The 24,821-nt window shown below is 38.0% G+C and overlaps 1 protein-coding gene across 5 annotated transcripts in view; it reads right to left on the minus strand.

Moving 5' to 3' along the window:
- Window positions 1–24,821, minus strand: part of LOC131145995 (uncharacterized) — a 69,219-nt gene that overhangs the window by 31,053 nt on the left and 13,345 nt on the right. For 4 of the 5 annotated variants that reach the window (XM_058095222.1, XM_058095214.1, XM_058095252.1 and 1 more), the window contains one exon: window positions 10,831–10,913. The exons of the other annotated variant lie outside the window; for it this stretch is intronic. In XM_058095222.1, coding sequence (XP_057951205.1) covers window positions 10,831–10,913 — 83 coding nt within the window. The remainder of the gene's footprint in view (window positions 1–10,830; window positions 10,914–24,821) is intronic. 5 annotated transcript variants of the gene reach the window in all.

Genomic DNA, 24,821 nt, shown 5'->3' on the forward strand with positions numbered 1-24,821 from the left:
GGCATTTCGTTAATGTCTATTCAAGGCTTGTGAAGGCTTCTTTGTGAGTTTTTTGGAGCCGTGGTAGCATTCATATGTTCAATTGTGAGGCTGTTGCAGTGCTATATCCGTCAGTGAGTTGTTCACCTTGTCCATGGCAGTACGGCACCTAAGGAATGGTTGTTTGATGCTTTGTGAAGCTGTTTATCAATTGCTAATGAGTTTATTGGGTCTGAAACAGTGGGATTTGCTGTGTTTTTTTATTCACTATTCTAAGTCCTTCCATAGAGGTCGTGCCTTGGTGTGATGGCAAGTGCCTCCACCTCAGTACGGGTGGTCATGGGTTCGAGACTTGGGAGCGGCCTCTCCAAAAATGGGGGTAAGGCTTGCCGACATCTACCTCTCCCAGACCCCACTCAAAGTGGGAGCCTTGTGCACTGGGTACGACCTTATTCTAATTACTTCCATATACCAAAATATCAAGCTGTTAAGCATGCGTTTTTGCTCCAAGATCCAATCTTTGTTGTGACAATGCACTCATGGTAATTCATTAGTTGTTGTTCGGTCTTAGTAATGGTCATAAGTGACCTTCTTGGGGCAGTGGCAGTGCTCATTAGCTTCTCTTTTTTTTTTGTGTGTGAGGCTGTGGCAGTGTTGCTTTCTTGGGGCTGCATCTGATGTTGTTGGTGATTTGTTCATGGTAGTTTCAGTGGTCCACCTCTCCAATTGTTCCAGTGCTGAGTGTTGCTTTCTTGGGGCTGCATGCGAGTTTCTTGGTGCTATGGCAGCCTTGTACTGATTTATCTGTGGCTTGTTCATGGTGGGTCACCTTGTTCGTGGTTGTTCCAATTGTTCCAGCAATTAATATTATGATCATTGGTTTGACTTTGTGAATGTTGGGATGACTTTTGCAAATCCTAAAAGTATGATTCCTTCATTAGCCACTTGTTTGAGTAAACCGCATACTATGACTATATCAAAGGAGTATTCAAGGTTTCTACAATATCAATTGTCTCAACAAGCATCTTATCACATTGCTTCTTTTGCCCAAAAAGGTAGTCCTACAGTCTGCATGTCATCTCGTATCCTTCCTACTAGTCCTTGGATTATCGATTCTGCTGCCACTGACCATATAACAAGTGCAACCAACTTCTTTTCAGATCACCAATATCCTAAAAATGTCCCTCAAGTTACCCTTGCTGATGGGTCCACTATTGCTGTTAAGAGGATAGGAACAGTAAATCCTAGTCCTTCTATCTCTCTTCCTTCCGCTTTATACATTCCTAAATCTCCTTTCAATCTTATGTCAGATAGTAAGCTTACAAAGTCACTAAATTGTTCTATCACATTCCTTCCTAATTTTGTGGTTATTCAGGATCTGAAGACGGAAAAGACAATTGGCATAGGACGTGAGGCTTGTGGACTTTACTACTTTGAGTCGCCTTCTCCACCCATTGCCTGCACAATCGCAGCTACACCATTTCAAACCCATTGTCACCTTGCCCATCCGTCCTTGGACAAGTTGAAACAGCTAGTTCCTACATTGATTTTGTGTCTAATCTTGAGTGTGAGTTTTGTCAATTGGGTAAGCATCATCGTGTTCCCTTTGCTCCCCGAGTCGACAAATGAGTGGTTAGTCCTTTCATGCTTGTCCATTCAGATATTTGGGGTCCTAATCATGTGACATCAAAGTTGGGGTTTCAATACTTTGTTACATTTGTTGATGACTACTCTAGGATGACTTGGTTATATTTAATGAAATATCGTTCCGAGTTGTCTGATATCTTTTGTGCTTTTTGTTCCCAAATAAAGACTCAATTTGACATGCCAATTAGGATACTTTGTAGTAATAATGCTAAGGAATATTTCAGTACCCAATTCAATACTTATATGACTAACTCTGGTATGATTCATTAGTCCTTTTGTGCCCACACTCCACAACAAAATGGAGTTGCAAAGCGGAAAAATAAACATATTCTTTAAGTCACTCATACCCTATTGTATCAAATGAATGTCCCCAAAGTCTTTTGGAGTGATGTTGTGCTCACAACTTGCTCCCTCATCAATAAAATGCCATCGGGGATGCCGAAAGCAAGGCTAGTGATTGGAGTGAAGTTGTAACAAGGTAGCCGTATTGGAAGGTGCAACTGGATCACCTCCTTTTCAGAAGTCATTCGATGGTTTAAAACAATCTCCAAGAGCATGGTTTGGCCGTTTTAGTGTTGTAGTACTTGAGTTTGGCCTTCATCGGTATGCAGTAGATCACTCTGTATGTTATCGTCATACTCCATCGGGCAAAATTTTGCTTATTATGTATGTGGATGACATTGTGATCACTAATGATGATGACTGTGGCATCCAGGACCCAAAGCTTTTTCTATAGAGTAAGTTTTAGACCAAAGACTTGGGACCATTGAAGTACTTCTTGGGTATAGAAGTATCAAGATCTCGTACGAGAACTATCTTATCATAAAGGGAGTATGTTCTTGATCTTTTAGATGAGACGGGGCTGTTAGGATCCAAACCTATTAATAAACCCATGGATCTCAATAGTAAGTTAAATGTCTGATATGGGTGATTTGTTGCCTAACCCAAGTCGATATCGGAGACTTGTTGGAAAGTTGAATTATCTCACAGCCACTCGACCAGATATATCCTTCGTCACAAGTGTTGTGAGCCAGTTTCTTGATTTCCTGAGAACAAGTCACTGGGATGCAATAATTTGCATTTTGAGATATATCAAAGATGCACCAGGGAGAGATCTCTTATATCAGGATTGGGGTCACGTTCATATTCAAGGATATACAGATGCAGATTGGGTCGGATAACCTTTCGGTTGAAGATCCACAATCGGGTATTATATCTTTGTCAATGGTAAATTGGTGTCTTGGAAAAGTAAGAAACAAACTGTGGTTGCTAGGTCGAGTGTTGAGTTAGAGTATAGGGCTATGACGCACACTACATGTAAACTTGTTTGGCTGAAGAACATGTTGAAAGAACTAGGTTTTCCACATTATCAGCCTATGGGGTTGATGTGAGATAATCGAGCTACTATTCATATTGCCTCCAACCCTGTCTTCCATGAGTAGACAAAGCACATTGAAGTTGATTGCCACTTTATTCAAGAGAAACTTGTACAACCACTTATGTGAAGTTTGAGTTTCAGCTTGCTGATTTGTTCGCTAAAGCCTTGCCAGGTGCTCAGGTGAAATTCATTTGTAAGAAGCTAGGAGCATATGATATATATGCTCCAGCTTAGGGGGAGTTATAAAGGTTATTTAGTCTTTTAGCATTATTATCATTATGTGTTTTTGTTAGTAATAAGTGTGAGTTAGTACGGGCATTATGGTCATTCCAATTGTACTTGCATATATTATAAATAGAAGGATAGACTAATCATTGAGTTTAGCTCTTCCTTTTTACCCAATTACTCAATAGAACACACACATCATTTTCCACAAAAACCGAATAACTTATTCCATACTCTCCAAGAAAAATCACAATGTATAAAAAGATGCAATGCAGATTCAAAACAGTTAAACAAAGTACACATACATCTAGAGAGAGCCTTCGAAAGTCTCCCGATCTGCAACAAATCATTGGTATTGATTCTACCAAGCACAGCGCCCTCACTTTAGAGGGGACTTTGGCCTTCCAGATGGATTTATAGAGAGGAAAAGAAGAATTAGAGATGGTAAAAAATCACAAAAAGATATGCAAGAATAAAACCAAAAGGATCCAAAGACCATGACAGACTATGCTCTTCCAAAGAAACCCGATAGTTAACTAGCAAAGAAGATGACCCAAGAGTTACTTATTTTTATAATTTTTTTTTCTTCTTATCGGAAAAATTAGAGTGTCAATAGCTGCCCCTCTTTATATGTTTGCTACTCAAAATATTAAGACACTTCATTATATTCTATTACAAGAAACATATAAAGACAATAGACAACTATTTTAGCCAGGAGCAAAGAGCTACAGAGGAACAAAGTGGTAAAAAATAAGGCCTGATGGTACAAGCAGAACCGCACACCAGGAAGTCCAAATAAAAGGAAAGGGAGGTCTCCTAGTAGGGACAAAACCGACTTAGCTAAGGTGACCTGAAATCATCAATAGGGATAAAAGGCACAACAGAAAGAAAGGGACCGCTAGACCTAAAAAGGAAACTAAGTGGGTGGGGGAGAAAAGTAAAGAAATTGAAAAATCAGGATTTGATTTTAACATAAGAATTGAGTAGGAATAGTTGCAGACGACCTAAAAAAGACAATATTGTAGATGTTAAAAGAGTAGGAGATAGAATCATAAAACTCAAGGTAGTCTTAGGTAAAGAGATAATAATGTCATTAATGCTTATGCTCCTCAAATAGGCTAAGCTGAAAATGTTAAAAGACAATTTTGGGAAGATATGGTAAGGGGAGCTCAGGCGCAATGGTAAGGTTGTCACCATGTGACCTGGAGGTCACGAATTTGAGGCGTGGAAACAACCTCTTGCAAAAATGCAAGGTAAGGTTGTGTACCACAGATCCATTGTGGTCCGCCCCTTCCCTGAACCCCGCATACGCGGGAGCTTTGTGCACCGGGCTGTCCTTTTATGGAAAGTATTATACATGGGATATTAGGGAATGAGAAAATATTAATAGAGGCTGATTATTCCTCTCCCACATAAGTCAGAACTCCAAGTCATGATTTGCGATGCTCTCTTCCCAGTGTTCCCCACCTTTGCGGCAGCAAGCATGGTGAACCTCATCGATCACTTTCATCCTAATCTTCTGACCTAAAATCTCTTTATCGTGATGCCCTAGCCCTAAAACCGAACCGAAGCCCCATTGTATTTACAACAACTGAACCCTATTTCTATTCAAACTACCAGAAATCCCGTTCAACTTCCAACAATCTTCCTCTTCAGAATCTCGCGTCTCCCTATGGACAGCCATCATTCGCCATTACGGCTCATTTGTCTTTCTCCAAAGACAGAGTACAACCTATCAATTCGCTCGCCAACCATTATTAGACTATCAGAAGGATTTCTTCTTATAGCAACCTTCCTGGACCTTCAAAGACTGTACCAACAACTAGGGCTGCAATCCAACCGAGCCGCTCAAGAGTGGCTTGGGAGCTCAGCTTGATAAGAGCTCATTCAGGCTCATTCATTATCTTAATGAGTGATTTCTAAGCCCAATTTTCAAGCTCAGTTCGTAAACAAGCCCAATGTGAACACAAGCGGGCTCGGTTCAGGCTTGATTGAGCTTGTTTATTAGGCTCATTCAGAGGCTCGATAGCTGGCTCGTAAATAGGCAAGTCCTTAATAAATATTTATAAGCCCAACCCAAGGGCCAAGTTTGGCCACGCCCAACCAGCAATTGCCTAACCAATACCAAAACTAAAAGCCCAAGCTGCCCAGCCCTAAATGAAAAAGAAGCTTTAGCCTTTTGTACTGAACATTTGAACTAAAACCCTAATTTGCTCCTTCAGCCGTTTCATAGTTTGCAGCCCTACCAGTTGCTGCCTCTCAGCTCCGCGCAATCGGAAGCCCACAGGTAAGGTAACTTGCAGCCCAGCAGCAGCACAGTCTCTCGTTACTCTCCGTAGGCAGCTCCACTCTCTGTGACCCTGCGTACACAGCCTGCAGGTAAGGTAACTTGCAGCCTCTCTCTCTCTCTCTCTCTCTCTCTCGATTTTGCTCTCTGCAAATCTGTAACGAATCATTTGTCAGCTTGCTATTTTTGTGGCTGCAGCCCATAAATTTCTGAAAGATCGTCAAGTTTGAAGATCTGCTCTCTAGACTCTGTGTACGCAGCCACAGGTAAAAACTTCTCTCTCTCTCTCTCTCTCTCTCTCGATCTATCAATCTATTTTGCTCTCAGCAAATCTATAATAAATCGAAGTTGTACCTGTAACCGGTGTGATTTTTGTGACCGCAACTGACAAAGTTCTGAAAAATCTTTGATTTTGAAGGTGTGCTTGCGTCAGGATCAAGTTAGAGATATCAAAATGTTGATTATTTTTCATCATCTAAGGTGTGCATGCGTTGGAATTCTGTTGTGTAATACTTCTATCAGTTCTTCCTTAAGGTCTTTTACTATATTCTCAGCTTCTTGAAGCTGTGCTTCAAATTCTTCAACTCTTCCCTAAGGTCTTTTAAGATTGAATTAAGGTCTTCAATTCTAATAAGAGGAAGAGATTAGAAAAGGTTTTTGAAAGAAAGATGAGATATATTTGTTTTTATAGCAAAAATTTAAAATAAAATAAAAAGGGTTAATTTTTATAATTGGATGTCTTAAATAGTTGAAGTTCAAACCCAATAAGCCCCCCACTGAAAAGGAAAATAGAATAGCAACAGAGTATAATTAGTTTCAAACTTTCAGCTAGAAGCAGTATGGACTGTGGTGTAGGCATGGACATGGGGGGTACTGCAGGTTGTGTAGCATTTTTCAGGTTACGCTTACTATCAGTACTGTTGTGCAGTAGAAGTAGTATATTAATGTAACACAGCAAAATAAAATGGCAAACTTAATCTATAATGAGAACTGTACAGTAAGGTATCTTTAATGTATAATGAGAAGAACTATATTAATGTAAAAGTATGGACCTTTTGGCTTTTCTATATTCTCTTTCCATGCAGCTCTGTTTTGTCATTCTGTATGCACCCTAGCCACTGTTTTGTTATTCTGTACAGCCAACTATTCAAATGCACAGCAGCCCAGCCACTATTTTGTTGTTTTGTACAGCCATATATCTAAACACACAGTAGCCCAGCTGCTGTTTTGTTACTGTACAGCCGCCTATCCAAACACACAGCAGCCCAGCTTTTGTTTTCTTGTTTAGCAGTCACATATCCAAATACACAATAGCAGCCCCCGCCCCCCCCCCCCCCCCCCCCAAAGATAAGGTTATATTTTCTTTATTTTCAGCAATAATCATAAAAATTATCTGAAATTAAATTAACATTAAGATCCACTCTATTTTCTGTGATAATCATCATAATTATCTGAAAACAGAGGATCTCTTTATTTCCTCTGTTTTTGTCCTATTTAACTAGCTTCCTTTTTATGTAAAACTACAGATCCAGAGATCCAGACCCATATACAGATGTAGATCCGAATAGGATAAAGGCCATATATATTTTATGATTGCCTGTAATTATGATGAGCTGATAGGGTTTAGTCCTGTTACAATCTCAATTATAAATTAATATATATATATATATATGGGCATATATATAAACTTGTGCAGAAAGAGATTGAGACCTAAAAGTGAAACCATAAGAATTTGTTACTGGCACTACAAATCCCCCATCCAACACCAGCTCTTCTTCATGTTAGTCTAGTACTGGGTTCTTCTTTTTCTCTCCCTCATACTATAGAGTTCACACTATTATATCGTCATAAAAAATTTAATATGATTTTGATTTATATTTTTTTATAATTATTTTCTATAATGACATAACTTAGAACTTTATGTTTTCATTATAAGACAAGGAGGAGATGAAGGAGATTGAGTTGCCAAAAGATTAGTGGGAGAAATATTTTAAAGTTTGATTGATGAAATGAATGGCAGTATGGGACTTGAGGATTGCAGATGAAATGAATGGAAGTTGAGGATTACGGATGAAATGAATGGGACTTGAGAATTGATGAAATCAATGGGACTTTTCTTTTGGATGTTGTTTGTTTCTTCGTTGGACTTGAGGATTGTATCTGAGAACTTAATTTTTCTTGGATTCTTATTGTTTGTTTCTCTTGGATTGTGTTTGTGTTTTTTTTTTTTCTGTGGATTTTGTTCGGACTTCATACTGTCAAGAATGCATTATTAGTTTCTTTTGGGTTTTGATATCTAATATGGGATTGAATTCCTGCTTTGGTATGAATTTTTTAATTTTATGTTGTACTTTATTTGGTGTATATTTTAAGTCTTATTAGTCCCAAAGAAAAACATATTAATAAGGTCAATGATAATGATATTTGATTATAGAAAATAGGTGGATCCAAATGTTATTTTTATAAATCATATATGAAATTTGAGTATGAGCTCGAGCCCAAGCTCGAGCCCGAGCCCGAGCCCAAGCCATAACGCTCCGAGCTCACAAGAATAAGTTGAGCCTGAGCGAGCCTAACTTCCTGAGCTCAAATCAAACCAAGCCCAAGCCCGAGCCCGGGCCCGAGCCAAGCCTCGAGTCTATTGAGCCAAGCCTGAACATGCTGAAGCTCAGCTCGGCTCAGCTCGTTTGCAGCCCTACCAACAATTGGGCATTTGGTGATTTTATCGACTCTCTCTCTCTCCATACGGCAACCTTCCAGGACCTTTAGAGACTGCTTGAACCCTTCCTGGGCCTTCAGATACTGTTCGAAGCGCAAGACATCTTTCAGCCTTCAAGTATGGCCAACCTTGTTACTGAAAGCGAGAGGTGTTTGGTTATGCTAAAGCGATCGGTTCAGATCAAAGGAAAAATCTTTGATCTGCATTTAAACAAGGTTGGGGAGATCTCATCTTTGCTTGTGGTCGAGAATAATGCCTCCCATAACAGGTGGGTTAGGTTTTCTAAAGAAGTAGTGGTCTGCTTTGCTGATGGTTTGTCTTCTTTCAGTCGGATGAAAAGGGGATTTCGAACTTTGCGAATGGGATTCACAGAGAATTGGATGTTGATTAGGTGTACGAAGGTGAGAAAGTATTGGGAGTTAGGGATGCTGTGGAAAGGAAAGAGATTTTCAGTGTTTATTCCTGGAGGCATTAAAGGCAAAGGGTGGCAAAGCTTCATAAGTGATTTTTGTTAGATAGCAAAGGTTTTTCATGCAGATTCTAGAGGTGTTGGTACTAATAGTTCTACTCTACACACCACAGATCATGGGGTCAAGTGGTGTTCAAAGGAAAACAGAGGGATGGAAAGGGTCGCAGAAGCCAAGTTAATTCTAGAAATCAAGGTGTTAGGCTGTTAGCTAGGAAAGAGGAATTATGTCATCGGTGTGGAGGTAGTTAATTCTAGAAATCAGGGTGTGTTAACTGGGAAAGAAAAATCGTGCCGTCAGTGTAGAGGTGCGATGCAATTGAATGAACCTGGGGCCTTCGCAAATCAATCAGAATCAATCAATCAGAATGTGAAGGAATCTAGGGTTCCGGATGATGTTGCGATAATCTCAGAGGCAGCTAGGGTTTCTTTCAGGGAGGAGGCAGCAAAATGAGTTGGGCCAAGTTGCATGTTACTTTTTTTGGACCTGGCCCAAATTATTGAAAAGGAGGTTTTTTTTTTTAACTAAATTGGGACAATTATTTGAAGAAGTCCAACGTCTAGGAAAGGTTGATTCTTTGGATTCAAAGGAAGGTTCTCTTCAAATATGTTTCCAGCAGAATGGTCAAGATGGTGTTCAGGCCTGTGTGTGCTGTAATGGTAACTCAAGTACCTCCTTATTGGTTCCAGATAAAGTGCAGGTTCAGAATTTCGCTCCTGGATATCAGGAAATGAGTAGTGGGGTGGAGGATTCTAAACATTCTACTAATGAAATCCAAGTCCAGCATGCAATTTTTCGAGATTTGAGTTGGAATGACCAACAAGTTCAGAATTCTAACAGCATTTTAGATTCGAAACAAGATCATGGGGTGAAAATTGTGTCAAGTATTGAAGAGGTATTAGAAGGCGGTATGAAAATGAGTAAAAAAAGAGGTTGGGTTAAAGGAGAAATCTGACAATCGGAGTCTTGATGTTGATAGATTCAAGGGTAAAAAGTTCATGCTCGTAGGAGGACAGCTTGTATAGGAGCTGAAATGAATAAGGTTTTTGAAGAAACGAGAGAAAATTCTAGTGAGCCAGTGCCAAAGTTACTAAGGAGAAATTCTAAAGGAGAGTTGAGTATTGTAGAAGACCCTAGTGAAAAATAGAAGGCTGGATGTAGTAACAAGGTTAGTAAAGGCAAAGGAAATATGGGAAAGAAATGGGAGGACTTTTCAGATTGAGAAAGTGATGATATTAGTGAGTTTGGCTGTGGTGGAGGGTTGTTATTGGACAAGATTCGAGAACAATATGGGCACACTTCTGATTCTTGCGAGGAAATAAGGGATTTATCATATGTCTATCCACCCCCGTTGGAAGTCTTGTAGGGAGTTTCTATTTTTGATAATGATGGGTTGTTGAACAAGTTATGGAGTAGGGATGGAATTTTGCCTACACCCCTGGTGGAGATTCTGAAAAAGGATTTAGAAGCTCAAAATGTTTGGATAAAATGGATTTAAAGTTGAGTGATATTGAAAAAAATGAAGTGCGTATGGATGGTGGTAAAAATCGAAAGATGAAGGGACAAAGAGGATTAGTGAATTTGAAGAGCTCGGTGAACTATGATGGAAAGGGTTTGAAAAGGGGGTTTCTTGGCTAATATTGTTCTGTTTTATTTTTATTTTTATTTAATTTTTTATTTTTTCTCTTTTTACTTCTTTCATTATTTGTTGAACTTTTTTGTCCCCTCGTATTTTACCTTCTCTTCTTTTCATCTAATACATCTTCCTTTGTTATCAAAAAAAAAAATCATAGGAGCTTATTTGAAGGAACATCTTGGCAAGGGCAATAAAGCTTGTGAGAGGGTAGATGGTGGGCATGGATATGGGGAAAAAATGAGCCTAGTGATATGATCTTTAGACTTTGCCATGTCATATGATCTTATTACAATGAACACATGCTTTAAGAAGAGAGAACACTTAATAACCTACAAGAGTGGACAAAATAAAAGTCCAAAAGGTTTTTTCATCATTGATCATGTAGGATTGTAAAGTTATCCCATGTGGAAGTTTAATTATATAACATAGAGTTCTAGTATAATATATAAGTACCAAAAATGGAAGAGCTAGGACGAACAGGAGATTATTCACCTATAAACAGATTACTGAATGAAAGAAGCTTATCACGATCATCTGCACTGCCAGTGAATGAATGGGTGACCCCAGCAGTGAACCTGGAAAACAAGAAAGGACAGAAGTAATCAAGTCAGCCCTCATCGCATGGCACAAAAAAAAAAAAAAACAGCTAAACAAGAACTGTTGCCAGAATTGAATCAAAAAATAGTTAGCATTAGAAAAGGAAGGTTAGTAGCTAGGAAAGTGTGGGGGAAAGAGAACATCCAACTTTTGACAGCCCATATCTTATCTCCTGTATATGTGCCTTAAAGCATGGTGATCTTTCTTCTTCTTATTAATGAATTAGTACCTTGAGAGAACTCTATATTCAAAGACATTCCATATTTATCTCTCAATAATAATGAGTTTTTGTCCTATTCTTCCTATATTGCTACTCACCTTTTCATTCTTTGATCTATGCTTGGTAGCATTGTGTCATTGGATTTGGTTCCTGATCAAAATGTGTTACCATTCAGTTGCTGCACCAAGAAATTATAGTTCTTTGTTTCTTCTTCTTGTTTTTTTCCTTTATTTGATATGTGGTGATTAAGACAAACACTGGGATTCCTTTTTCCACATGTAAAAAAAATTATATATGCAGATCCATCTAATATTGAAAACAGCAGTGACTACTTTTCTCTTTAAGTATAGAAACAAACAAAAGACAAAGTGAATAACATCAGCAAACAGTGGTTCAAGTGATATATGCGCTAGAATTCTCCCGCAGAATCTGTGTCTTTCCAGCAAAATATTTGAGGGCATGTTTGGTCTGAATAGCCTCTGAATAGAGGCTATGTCTGAACCGATTCACTAAGACATTAGAGCGTTTGGTGACAACTCTAAATTTTCTTAAAAATCATCTATTAGAATCAGACATGGAAACACCGAACACGTCTCGTTCAATAAGTGGAAAATTCATGTCTCTTTTCCAATTTTAACCCTTCTGAAATTTAAAAATGACAAAAAACTCAACACCCAAATTTTTAAAATTAAAATAATAAATTTTATTTTCATATATTAAAAAATTATATTATTTTTATTTGTAGTTAGTAATTAAGTATATGACAAGAAAAATTATTCATCTTAAATTAAAAAATTTAGTTTATGTAATTGCCAATAAATTTATAAAATATTTATGCTCCAAAGAGTTGAGAAGGTTAAAATTGAAAAACAACACATATTCAAATATTAGATGCCAAACAGTTAGAAAAATTCAGTATTTAGACTCAGCGACCAATTCAAGTTCAATTAAAAACTGGTTCACAGAATCAACTTTGAATTCAGCATTCAGCACTCAACACTCTATTTTACCGAACGCCCCCTTAGGCTCAAAATACAATATTGCTTTTATAGTTGATCATCTCCAGCAACTGGTCCTAATTTTCTTTGTTTGGACCTCTTCTTCCTTGGGGCTAATAAAGATTAGACAAAAGCAACCCTCAAGTTTCAAGCCTACTCAAATTTGAAGCAAGGAAAATTTTCCTCCTATGTTAAAAAGGTCAAAGTATCTCCAATGTACTCTATCCACACAAGCCTTTGCCGGTCCTGGGCATAAATGGTAGCTCTTGACCCTGATAATGGATAAACGATAAACCATGTGATTAGGACCTTGGATTGAAGAAGTAAAAACCATGACCTAATCAAGGACCAAAACCATCTGTATCAAGAATATCGGGATATTAAAGAACAAGACTCCTTTTTTTCTTAGGATGGGGGCGCTCTTTATTGGGATTTTCATTTTTTTAGGTTTCTCAATGAAAGCAAAGTTCATGAGCTTACTAACATGCTTAACGTTTTGAAGCCTTATATTCCTTTTAATAAAGGAGATGAGATAGTTTGGGAGGGAATTCTTCAAATATTTTTCCACCAAATATTTTTTCCTTCTCCTCCTTAAAACTCCTATAATTCTTTCATAGTATTTTCCTTGGAGCACATCATTTTGACAGCTAAGGTCCCGTTTAAGATCAGGACTTCCATCTGGACAATGTCCCTCACTGGGTTAATATGCATCATGTACTCCAATGAAGAAAACCCTATAAGGTCCTAAGTCCTGATATAGCTACAAGGGCAATGAGTCCAATGAAACAAAATGCACACCTCTTCCTTCTTTTCTGATGGGCTTATTATCTTTGGTCTACCCTTTTCTCATGTTTTGGGAAGCTCAGTTGGCTCCACGGGTCATAGGGGGCTTTCCACGATAGAGCTTTAGGGGTTTTGTAAAATCTAAAAAGGATATGTTTTCATGGAAACGTGCAGTTTTCGCTACATTGTGGACCCTGTGGATCAAGAGGAACTCAAGAATCTTCAAGAACCGCAAAACAAGTTCATTGATATCAAAAGAAGAAGTTCATTGATATCAAAAGGAGGAGTTCATTGATAGATTAAGAATATCCAACCATGAGAATAAGACATCTCCTCAACAAAATCTGGATAATCCAGATGAAAAAATACAAAGAAGAATCAGAAAAAGAAAGGCAAACAAAATATAAAAGAAAAAAAACCAGCACGCGCTATCAACCCAACAAAAATCACCAATTGCATTGTATATCCGAAATGCTCACCCCCTTAAAGAAAATAGATGCTTTGTTATGGGATAGAGTTGGTTTAAAGCCTCTTTTTGGGCTCTCATTCTTTTGTGTTTTTCTTGGGTATATCGCTGCCCAACCTGCAAAGGGATTGCAGGGCTGCTCTTTGTTATTGTTTTTATAATTTTCGTTTGTTTCTTTCGAGGACATCTTGTTCTCCTCTCATTGTACGTTCTTTCTCTGTTAATATATTTTATTATATCCCTCCTGGGGGAAAGTGGGGGGGGGGACAAGGGCTCACTACCAAAGTGCTGTATATGCTGAGATGGGGCCTCACAACCAAAGGATTGGAAGACAGCAGCTGCATAATTTATTCCATTATGTCAAGTAATCCAAATCGAAGCATCCCAAATATAAAAAGCCAACTTGGCCACTTTGATTCTTCAATCACCATTACTTTTAGGGCAAAATAAACTCACCTCCCTTGAGATTGGGATGTTGAATAATTGGGTGAAATGAAAGACCTAAACACAATGATAGGTCTCTCCCTCTATTTATAATATATGTCAAGTACAATGTGAATGACCATAATACCCTTACTAACTCACACTTATTACTAACAAAAGTCCAACACATAATAATAATAATAATAATAATAATAATAATAATAATAATAATACTAAATGATTAAATAACCATTAACACTTCCCCTCAAGTTGGAGCATATATATCATATGCTCCTAGCTTGTTACAAATAAATTTCACACGAGCACCTCCCAAGGCTTTAGTGAACAAATCAGCAAGCTGAAACTCAAATCGCATGAGTGGTTGTAATGAGCTTATGTACAAGTTCTCCCGAATAAAGTGGCAATCAATATCAATGTGTTTTATCCGCTCATGGAAGACCGGATTGGAGGCAATATGAATAGTATCTCGATTATCACACATCAACTCCATGGGCTGAGAAGTAAAAAACCTAGTTCTTTCAACATGTTCTTCAACCAAACAAGTTCACATGCGGTGTGTGCCATAGCCCCATACTCTTAACTCAGAACTCGACCTAGCCACCACAATTTGTTTTTTACTTTTCCAAAAAACTAAATTACCACTGACAAAGATACAATACCCGGTTGTGGATCTTCTATTATAAGGTGATCCGACCCAATCTGCTTCAGTATATCCCTGAATATTAGTGTGACCTCAATCCTAATATAAGAGACCTCTCCCAAGTGCACCTTTGAGAAATCTCAAGATGTGAATTACTGCATCACAGTGACTTGTTCTCGGAGAATCAAGAAACTGACTTACGACACTTGTTGCAAAATATATATCTGACAGAGTGACTATTAGATAATTCAACTTTCCAACAAGTCTCTGATATCATCCTAGGTTAGGCAACAAATCACCCATATCTGGCACTACTTTGCTGTTAGGATCCATAGGTGTATAATAGATTTGGATCCCAACAGTCCAATCTCATCTAAAAGATCAAGAACATACTTTCTCTGTGACAAGACGGTTCCAGTACGAGATCTCAATACTTCTATACCCAAAAATTACTTCGCTGGTTCCAAAACCTTTGCCTAAAACTTAGTCTGCAGGAAATGCTTTAGGCTCTGAATACCTTGATCATAATCACCAATAATCACAGTATCATCCACATACACAATCAGCAGATCCTTCTAGATGGAGTATGACGATAAAATACAGAATGATCTACTGCACATTGTTGAACGCGAAATTCAAGTACTACAACACTGAAGCGACCAAACCATGTCCTCGGAGACTATTTAAAACCATATAGTGACTTCTTGAGTTTACACACTAAGCTTGACTACCCCTGAGCAACAAACCCTGGTGGTAGCTCCATATAGGCCTCCTCCTAAAGATCACCATGTAGGAAAGCACTCTGCACGTCTAACTAGTGTGGAGGCCAGTGATAGTTGGTGGCTAAGGAGATGAACAAACGTACTAAGGCAAGTTTGGCTACAAGAGAGAACATGTATGAATAGTCCAGGCTGCACACCTGAGTATATCCCTTAGCAACAAGGCAGGCTTTCAATAAAGCCAGGGAACCATCTGGATTAACCTTCATAGTATACACCCAACGACAACCAACCACAAACTTAGTAGGAGGAAGACGTACCAAGTCCCAAGTATCATTATCTTGTAAAGCATGCATCTCTTCTATCATTGCATTCCTCCACCCATAATGGAATAGGGATTCAGAAATAGACATGGAAAAAGCAATAGAAGATAGGGTACTAACAAAACTAATGGGGATCAGCAGGCCTTGACCATTTCCTTTGCAAATATGGTGACGCGTGGACGACTTCCAGATGTCCCCTATTGTACATAACTATTTTGTAGGTACACGTGGAGTTATTTGAAAACTTTCAGTACGAGAAGACCCAAGTGAAGTATTGAAGCAAAATCCAACTCAAGACCCATGTGGGCCCCACAAAGATTTGGGCCCCCTCCTTTGGCATATGTTTCATTTTTAAGTTGTAATAAGTCTAAGTCAACTTAGCTTTTGCATGTTTGTGTTTAGTAAGTTGTGAGTGTATTAAATGTCTCTAGTAAGTTGGTGTATTTATTACCTTTGTCTCTCATGCTTGTGCGGGGAGTGTGTAGAGACTCGAGAAAATAAAATAATAAAAATAATTGAGAAAATGAGGAAATTCGGTTTGGGAAGCCCAAACCGTCGACGGTTTCATAAGGGCCACAGAAAACCAACGACGGTTTTCTTTTTACCATGGGCCGGTAATAGGTAAAACAGTAAAAATGGGCGGGTTAAAGCCCAAACCGTCGATAATTTTGTGAACAGTGCAGAAAATCATCGATGGTTTTCTCTGCAGTGGGCATTATAAGGGAACCCGCGAGCCTCATTTCATTAATCAAATAAAATTCTTCTCTCTTTCTTTCTAAAACCCTACGAACCCCTCTTCATTCTCTCTTCGATTCCGGCTCCATCAAAGCCCGAATTGACGATCAAGAACCACCACGAGGTTCCTGAGAAGATTCTTTGCAACTTAAGCGGAGCAGATTTTCAGTTTGAGGTTCCGGGGCGCCATCCCAAAACAAGGGTAAGTGGGATATTTTAGAGTTTTAATGTTAATTTGGAGTATATCAAACCTAGGAAGTGTTAAACGAAAATTATTCTGAGAGTTGAGTTGAATAATGTGGGGTAAATGTGAATTTCAGGATTTTGATCTGCGAACGCCGAGGAGCATATGATTTAGAGTGTTAGTGGACCTCTCAGTAAGCTAGGTAAGGGAAATAAATTATAGAAATCTTTTCTGAAAATTATTGGTTGAGAAATATAAGAATTTGAAATAAGATATTTTACCTGAAATTTATTATGATATGAGTACCAGATGAAAATTGTGTGGCACATTTATACTAAAATGTATTTGAAATTGAGTTAAATGGTTTACATTGAGAATAATGAGGTTATGAAATGTGTATTAAAATAGGAGATTTGAAATGTGAAAGATGATGAAAAGTGATATGTACTAATAAGTACCTTCTGAGAATGATGAAATATGAAATATGGAAATGTTTTATTGAGAAATGTTGAATAACGTGAAATGAGATATGCATATGTTATTATGAGATGGAATGAGTATTGAATTGATGAAATATCATTGAAATGATGAAATGAGTTGTGAATGCAGAAAATGAAAATACTGCAAAGTAAAATCTACAATGTAAATCTTGAGATGTGATTAATGAAAATGTGAACATTGCAATGTTAGTGCTGCAATAAGAATGATGAAATGCGAATATTGATATGTGAATATGAGAAATGTGAATATTGCAATGTGAATACTGCAATATGAATGTGAAATGAGAATACTGGAAATGTGAAAAATTGCATTGTGAATACTGCAATTGTGAATTATTGAAATGTGGAAACGAAACCCTGTGGATGGATGTGTTATTGAAATGAGCACGGTACTGTTGTTAGTGGATGGATCGTGGAGCATGTGGCGTGACTATTCGAATGAGCCAATGAGAAGGGTAATTTTGTCCCCCAACTCCAGATCAGGGTATATGGCAGGTCATTCGTACTACAGACAAGTATATGGTATGTTTATTTTGATCTAACCGGGTAGGCCAACCGCGGTTAGGTCCAGCCTTCGGACCGCACAACCCTGACCATGGGGGGAAGTATGGCGTGGAATATGGAGAGCAACCTCGACCATGGGATGAACCATGGCATGGCAAATATTCTCAGGACAGCCATAAGTTACAGACGCAGATGTATTGGTGACCGAGGACACTCATGAGCTAGTTGTGAATGGAAAAGAAATGGAAATGAATTGGAAATGAAATGAAAATAGGAAATGGAATAGCGTGAGTTAATATCATAAATTATAAAAGCAAAATAAAACACTCCGCCTAAGGGCTTACTGAGTAAGGTGAGTGCCCTGTTAAGTATCAGTTGTAGCCAAACCCGAGTTAATCGGGCAAGGATACAAATAATATCAGAGCAAAGGGGAGCTACATGTATGAGCATGCAATCTCTCCTATTCTCGAGAACTTCGCTAGTAAACATGGGTTGCGTGTAAATGGATTTGGAAATGAAATTAAAAGCTTATGAAAGCTTGTGTTTTATTTTTATATGATTATGAATGTGGAATTGGTATATTTTTCTTAGAAGATATTATCACTGAAATGAATATATGTTATGATATAATGAAACTCATACTGCCACACACTGTAGATAATTTATTCCATCTTACTGAGATGTGTCTCACCTAATCATCTAAATATTTTAGGAAACCGAGATAAAACTAGTGATAGAGCTCCGAGATAGAGGGGAGCTGATACCCTGCGTAAACAGGGTGAGTGTTCTGAGCTAGGGATGGAGGATTCCCGTAGAGCATTTTGTATTTCTTTTTGGGAATGTGTTAGACCATTATTTATGGATGAATTAGTACTCCGATATGTGTATTCGCTATGGTATGTATATATATAAAATGACTTCCGCTGTTAGGTTTGTGAATATGATAATGACTGTGTACCCGATACCCTCTTCGGGTCGGGTTATGTTTGTGTGGTATCAGAGGTGTTGACGTAGCCGATTTGTGATTATATGTTTTATTTATATGGAGAAAAAAATGGTATGAAAAATCAGAGCGTCACAGTTTGGTATCAGAGTCTAGGTTGCTAGGTTTTGCAAACTTTAGTAAACAGCGGAATATAATACCAGAGTATAGGAATGGATATTGACGAGATATGAGTCGGTTGTTGTTAGAGAATGAGATTGGAATTTAGGATTCTATCTTGCGACTTGGAGGCAGGAGTTCTGTGGCTATTTCTGTGATTTTCCTGGGGTGACGATTTCAGAAAAACCATAGATACTATCGCCGGTTTTTGATTGAAATCTAAAATGGGGATTAAGTATGTTAAGAGAAATGGCTGTAGCAGAATATCTTGTGGATTTTATTATGCTGGGTGTGTTAGTGAGTTATGATGAAAGAGCTCTAAAACCGTTTTATACCATTTGCAAGATGGATCAAAGGAGTAGTAGTGCACATGCTGGGGGTGATGATGCAAGGTCTTCCAGTATGGGTGGCGGAGATCCTGATACTGTACTATGTAGCGTCACTCAGCAGGAGATAGCAGAGATGGCTAGAGGTTCAGGGGAGTGGAGCTGCACAATTGAGCAGTTCACGCATATGAGACCCCCATCATTCTCTAGAGGAGCTGACCCACTCGTGGCTGAGAACTAGGTCCAGGATATAGAGGATATGTTGGCAATTCTTCCATGTACAAATAAGCAAAAAGTATCGTTTGTGACATTTAAGCTGACAGAGGAGGCAAAGCGCTGGTGGAAATTAGCAAGACTGTTAGAGGAGCAGAGACCCGACCCTGTAGCAGTGACGTGGAGCTCCTTCAAGGAGATCTTTTTCAAGAGATATTTCCCTGCTACTGTCAGAAGTGCGAAGGCAGTGGAGATTCTGCACTTGACACAGGGACTGATGATAGTACAGTGATATGCAGCTAGTTCATTGAGCTGTCTCAGGTTTGCTCCGTATTTGGTACCGGATGAAGAAAAGAAAGCGAGGAAGTTGGAGGAGGGCCTGAGACAAAGTTTATTTGAGCAGGTTATAGGCGTCCAGGCCCAAAACATTTGCAGAGGTAGTGGATAGAGCTGCAGTAATTGAGAGTGGGCTTCAGAGAGGCACTTCAGCACAAAACCAGGGAAAAAGAGTCATGCCTTCAGATTTTCAGGCAAGGTCCAGCCGAGGGCCTTGGAAGAGGCAGGATAGCAAAGGAGGACGGAGACAGGGAGTGGGAGATCGGGCGGTACAGGGCAGGCAGATGCCCCCTTCTTGTCCCATATGCTACAGGAGACGCCCAGGAGAGTGTCAGGTCAGGGGAATGGTTTGTTATCGATGCCATCAGCCTAGACATATGGCGAGAGACTTCCAAGCACCGACAGTTGTTGTGCTCACTTATAAACCATACCGAGGAGGTCACCAGGCCCCCAGAGGCGGACAGCAAAGGAATACCGCCCCAACACGAGTCTACGCGCAGACACTGGGGGATGCTGAGGTGGCAGGAGATGTTGTAACAAGTACGGTTTCAATTCTGTCATTTACAGCTACTGCTTTGTTTGATTCAAGGGCGACTCATTCTTTTATCGCCCAAGAGTTTGTTAAATTTTATGGGTTAGAAATACGGCAGTTGGGTGTCAGTTTGTCAATGGCTACGCCGACAGGGGCTGTGGGGATATGTGAAAAGGTACTCGAGAACTGTCCAGTATGCATTCAGGAGAGGTCTTTATTAGCTAATCTGATGGTCTTAGATATGCATGGGTTTGAGGTGATACTGGGGATGGACTGGCTAGCTGATCACTATACCAATATAGACTGTAATCAGAAAGAGGTAGTGTCATGGTTTTAAATAACGGTCGTTACGTAGCATAATGGCCGTTACGTAACGAAAATCGAAGGCTCTGAAACCGATACGGGCCGATAATGTGGTTCGAAAAAAATTCACAGTCATAACGGCCGTTACGTCTCCGTAACGGCCCGTAACGGTGTTACCCCAACGTTACACTTCGTAACGGTCCGTTACGGACTGTTACAGCTTGCAGAAATCTGAATCCCTAAAGGCTGCGGCAATGCTTTTCCCCTCTCCCAACCACTCATCTGCCATTCAATCTATCTACGTCTAACGTTCAAAGAGCAAACTAGAAAGTAAAAAGCTTACCTTGAAATTTTGTTGGCCGAAGCAATAAGAAGGCTTCACTTCTTCGAAGCCTGAGAGTGAGCAGATCTACTCATCTTCACAGCCTTCCAAGACTCAAGAATTGCAGACTTGCAAGTGCAGCAGCTTGGCGAGTCACTGGTGACGGGTTGCAGCAGCTCTGCCGCCTCTGTGAGTCGCCGATATTCCTTCGGCAGCTTCTTCCGCCAGTCATCGCACTTGCCACCAACCAGCCCTCGGCCAGTTGTCGCACGGAGCTTGGAGTCATTGCTCATCGGCCGCTCGTGCGCTTCGCTCCTTTGAGGCTTTAAGGCTCCTCCAAGTCCCCTCCCTTCTTTCAATCTCACTCAGACTCTCTGCTCATCTCAGCATATGAGATAAGCTTTAAAAATTCAATAACACTCAACACCCACATCACTTTAAGTCTTAAACTTCTCATTATGTTTTTTTTTTTTTTTAATTATATTTTGTTGTAAATTATGTTTATTAAAAGTAATTTAATAGAGTAAAAATTTAGAAAATAATAATAATTATGTAAAATAAAATTTTTTTAATTTATAAATATTTTAATTGTCTTATATTTTTTGAAAGGTAATTATGAAAATCTAGTTCCATCACATATTTCCGGTTTATTAATATTTTTTAAGTTTTAAAACATCATTTTGACCTTAAATTTAAAATTAGGTAAAATAAATCTTTACATGATCTATTTTTTATTTTTAGTTATCAAATAAAGTAAAAATTGATAACTTAATAAAAAAAATTTTAACCTAATAGTTAATACGTTGATAATTTTGATTTTTACTAATTACTACTGGAATTTGTAGAAAAATTTTATTTTAATCCATATACTGAGAAAATGCTTAAAAAATTAAATAGTCAATTTGTACTGTATGGATCTCTATTAGTGATGCTGTGATGTATATGAAAGTGGAGCAAAAGTATTTTTCAACTTTAAAATTACAATGTTAATTTCTTATAGTTATAAATGAAAATAAAATCAAGTTATAAAAATAATGAAAATATCTTTTTAAAGATAAAGGAATATATTTTTTTGTAATAAAATATCTAATATTTTATAATTTTGTTTATTTAAATATAAAAATAATAACATTACTTATTATTTTTAATCAAATATTATATTTTATTTTTACGTAATAAGTACTTAAAATTAGAAGGACTATTTAGTACTTATTATTTAATATTTACTAAATTACTAATTATATTATTCCTGTCATTTTTTTAGAAAGGTTGTAACTTTGTATTTTCTCTATGTTTTGTGTAGAGATCATCAAATTAAGTTTATCAATATGTCACGTGATAGAGGAAATGAGAACTTACCTAGAGAAAATATTGGATGGCATTTTGGTACTGTGGTGGACGGTAATAGACATGTTATTATGTGTAAGTTATGTGAGAAGATAATTAAAGGGGGCATTACACGCTTGAAACAACACTTGGCACATAAAAAGGGCCAAGTAGCTGGATGCTCAAATGTGACCACACAAGTAAAAGAACAAATGATGAAACATCTACAACAGTATGCTGAGAAGAAAAGAGATAAACGAAAAAGGCAAGAAGAAGCAGAAGCCCAAATTAGAGGAGATTTTGAGAATTTGAGCGATGAAGAAGACTTGGAAGAAGAAAGTATGAGATTTGCTCGACAAGAAAGCATACGTTCACAACAACAATGGGAAGAGAGACAAAGATTTCGAGCAAGAACAAGTGGAGGGGGTAGTATTTATAAAGAGGGAGGTGGCTCTGACAGTGGTGCTACCAATGGTTTCAATAGAGCAGAAGCTCGATCTTATAGTGGTCGAGAAGCTGGAGGTAGTGGATGACAATGGATCAATCCTGATGCCCCTGAAGTTAGACTAAAGGCAATGGATCCTATTTTAGAAAGAAGCAAGAGTGCAAAACAACCAAAAATCAACACTAAGTTACTGAAAGGTTTATGAAGTAAATTAGGAAAAGCAGTTGGAAAATTCCTAATTTATAATTAGATTCCAGCGAATGTAGCTGACTCTCCATTTATGCAGCCTATGCTTGATATTGCTGCAGAGGTTGGAAAGGGGGTGAAGGATCTATCACCCTATGAGATATCTGAAATTTATTTGGAACAAGAGTATCAAGAAATGAAAATTTATATAACTTCTTTTGCTAGATTTGGAAGGAGAGAGGTGTAACTCTTATGTGTGATGGTTGGTCAAGACCAACTAAAAAACACATAATAAACTTTTTAGTTTATTGCGATAGGCACCGTGTTTCATAGATCAGTTGATGCCTCTGATGTGCCAAGCAGAAATATTATTTCAGGTAATTTTCTAATTTTAATTGTATATGCAAATAGTATTATGGACTTGCATATTTTTAATTAAATAGTAGTAATTATTGAATCTATAATTTCATTTCAGATTAATGGACGAGGTGGTTGAAGAAATTGAAAAGGAGAATGTTATCCAAATAGTAACTGGTAATGAAACTGCAATGAAGGCAGGAGGAAAATTATTAATGCAGAAGAGGTCCAATCTCTATTGGACAATATGTGCAGCTCATTGCACAGACCTTATTCTTGAAGATATTGGTAAGAAAAGTAACGGGAAGAAGGTCTTAGAAGATGCAAGAACAATAACCTCATTTATTTACAACCACACATGGACAGTGAATTTCATGAAAAAATTCACAAATAATAAAGAGTTACTTCGCCCTGCCATCACTCGATTTGCCCAAAACTTCATTGCTTTGAAGACTATTGTCAGGCATAAACAAGCATTTAAGGGAAATGTTTACATCTGATGCTTGTAAAAATTTAAGGTTTAGGATGGCAAAATCAAACCCAACATATGATTCGAAGAAAATTATCTTAGGCAAAGAGTTTTAGCAAAAGGTCTCTGATATAATTAAAGTGCAAGAACCCTTAGTGAAAATTCTTAAATTGGTTGATGGTAATGAAAAACTAACCATGGGCTTCATATACGAGGCAATTGATAGGGCGAAGTTGGCCATTCAAAAAGATTGCCGGTTTTACAAAGACTATTGAAAAATTATTGACAACCGGTGGAGTTTTTAGTTGCACCAAGATTTGCACGCTGCTAGTAAGTGTAAATCAAATACAATTTCTTATTATTTTAACTTTTAAATTATGCATAGTTGCATTACAAAACTATTGATTAATATGTTTCTAAATTTAATTGTAGGATTTTTTGAACCCACAATTTCTTTATGGTGCCCCACCCTCTCCTGAAGTTGCTAGAGAAGTCATGGATGGGGTTAAAAAAATGATAACCAAGTTGGTACCCGATATAGATACTCAAATTCGGGCTATTAATCAAGTACGTATTGGTTCCATTAAATTGAATAATGAATTGTTCTAGTATCCTGTAATACTTTCAAGAATAATTATTAATACATCTAATTAATTAATTATATTTCACAATCATCCTTTTTTAGCTGTTGCTATATCAAGATAGGCAGGAGACTTTTGGAACCCCATTGGCTCAAAGGGCAGTGAAACAAACAAATCCTGGTAAATATAGGCTATATAGCTAAATAATGGATGAATGGCTCTATTTTCTCTCTTTATGTTCAAGTTTGACTTTCGAAATATATGCTATACAGACATAAAACTCTTTTTAATTATTCATGCAGCCGAATGGTGGATTCATTATGGCTTGTGTGCTCCTGAGCTCCAAATAATAGTAATCAGAGTTCTAAGCCAGACCACATCAGCTTCGAACTGTGAGCGTAATTGGAGCACCTTTAGTATCATCCATACGAAAAACAACAAATAGAATAAAGTACATGAGACTACAAAAACTTGTTTTCGTACATTACAACATGAGGTTAAAGTTAGGACGTACAATGAGAAGAAGCCAATGAGAAATTGAAGAGGGTTTCAATCCTATCAATTTGGACTACATTTTCGAAGAAGATGATCCTTTGAGTCAATGGTTAGAGGAGAGAGGGACACCACTACTAGACAGTCAGGACAATTCAAATTTGTTAAATGAAGAAGTTGGTAGTACTACAAAAGGAGGTGATCAACCACCAATAAACACGCATGATGATTCAAGTTCAAGCCCTGAACGTGCACAAAGTGATGACAATCTTGGTTTGAGCCCACCAAGTGATGATGATGGTAATAGTGGTGCTGGAGTTGGGGTTGGGGGGTGGTAGTGGTGGTGGTGGAGGCGGCGGTATACAATATAATTATGGATA

Source organism: Malania oleifera, chromosome 1 (genome assembly GCF_029873635.1).
Source record: "Malania oleifera isolate guangnan ecotype guangnan chromosome 1, ASM2987363v1, whole genome shotgun sequence".
NCBI classification, from domain to species: domain Eukaryota; kingdom Viridiplantae; phylum Streptophyta; class Magnoliopsida; order Santalales; family Ximeniaceae; genus Malania; species Malania oleifera.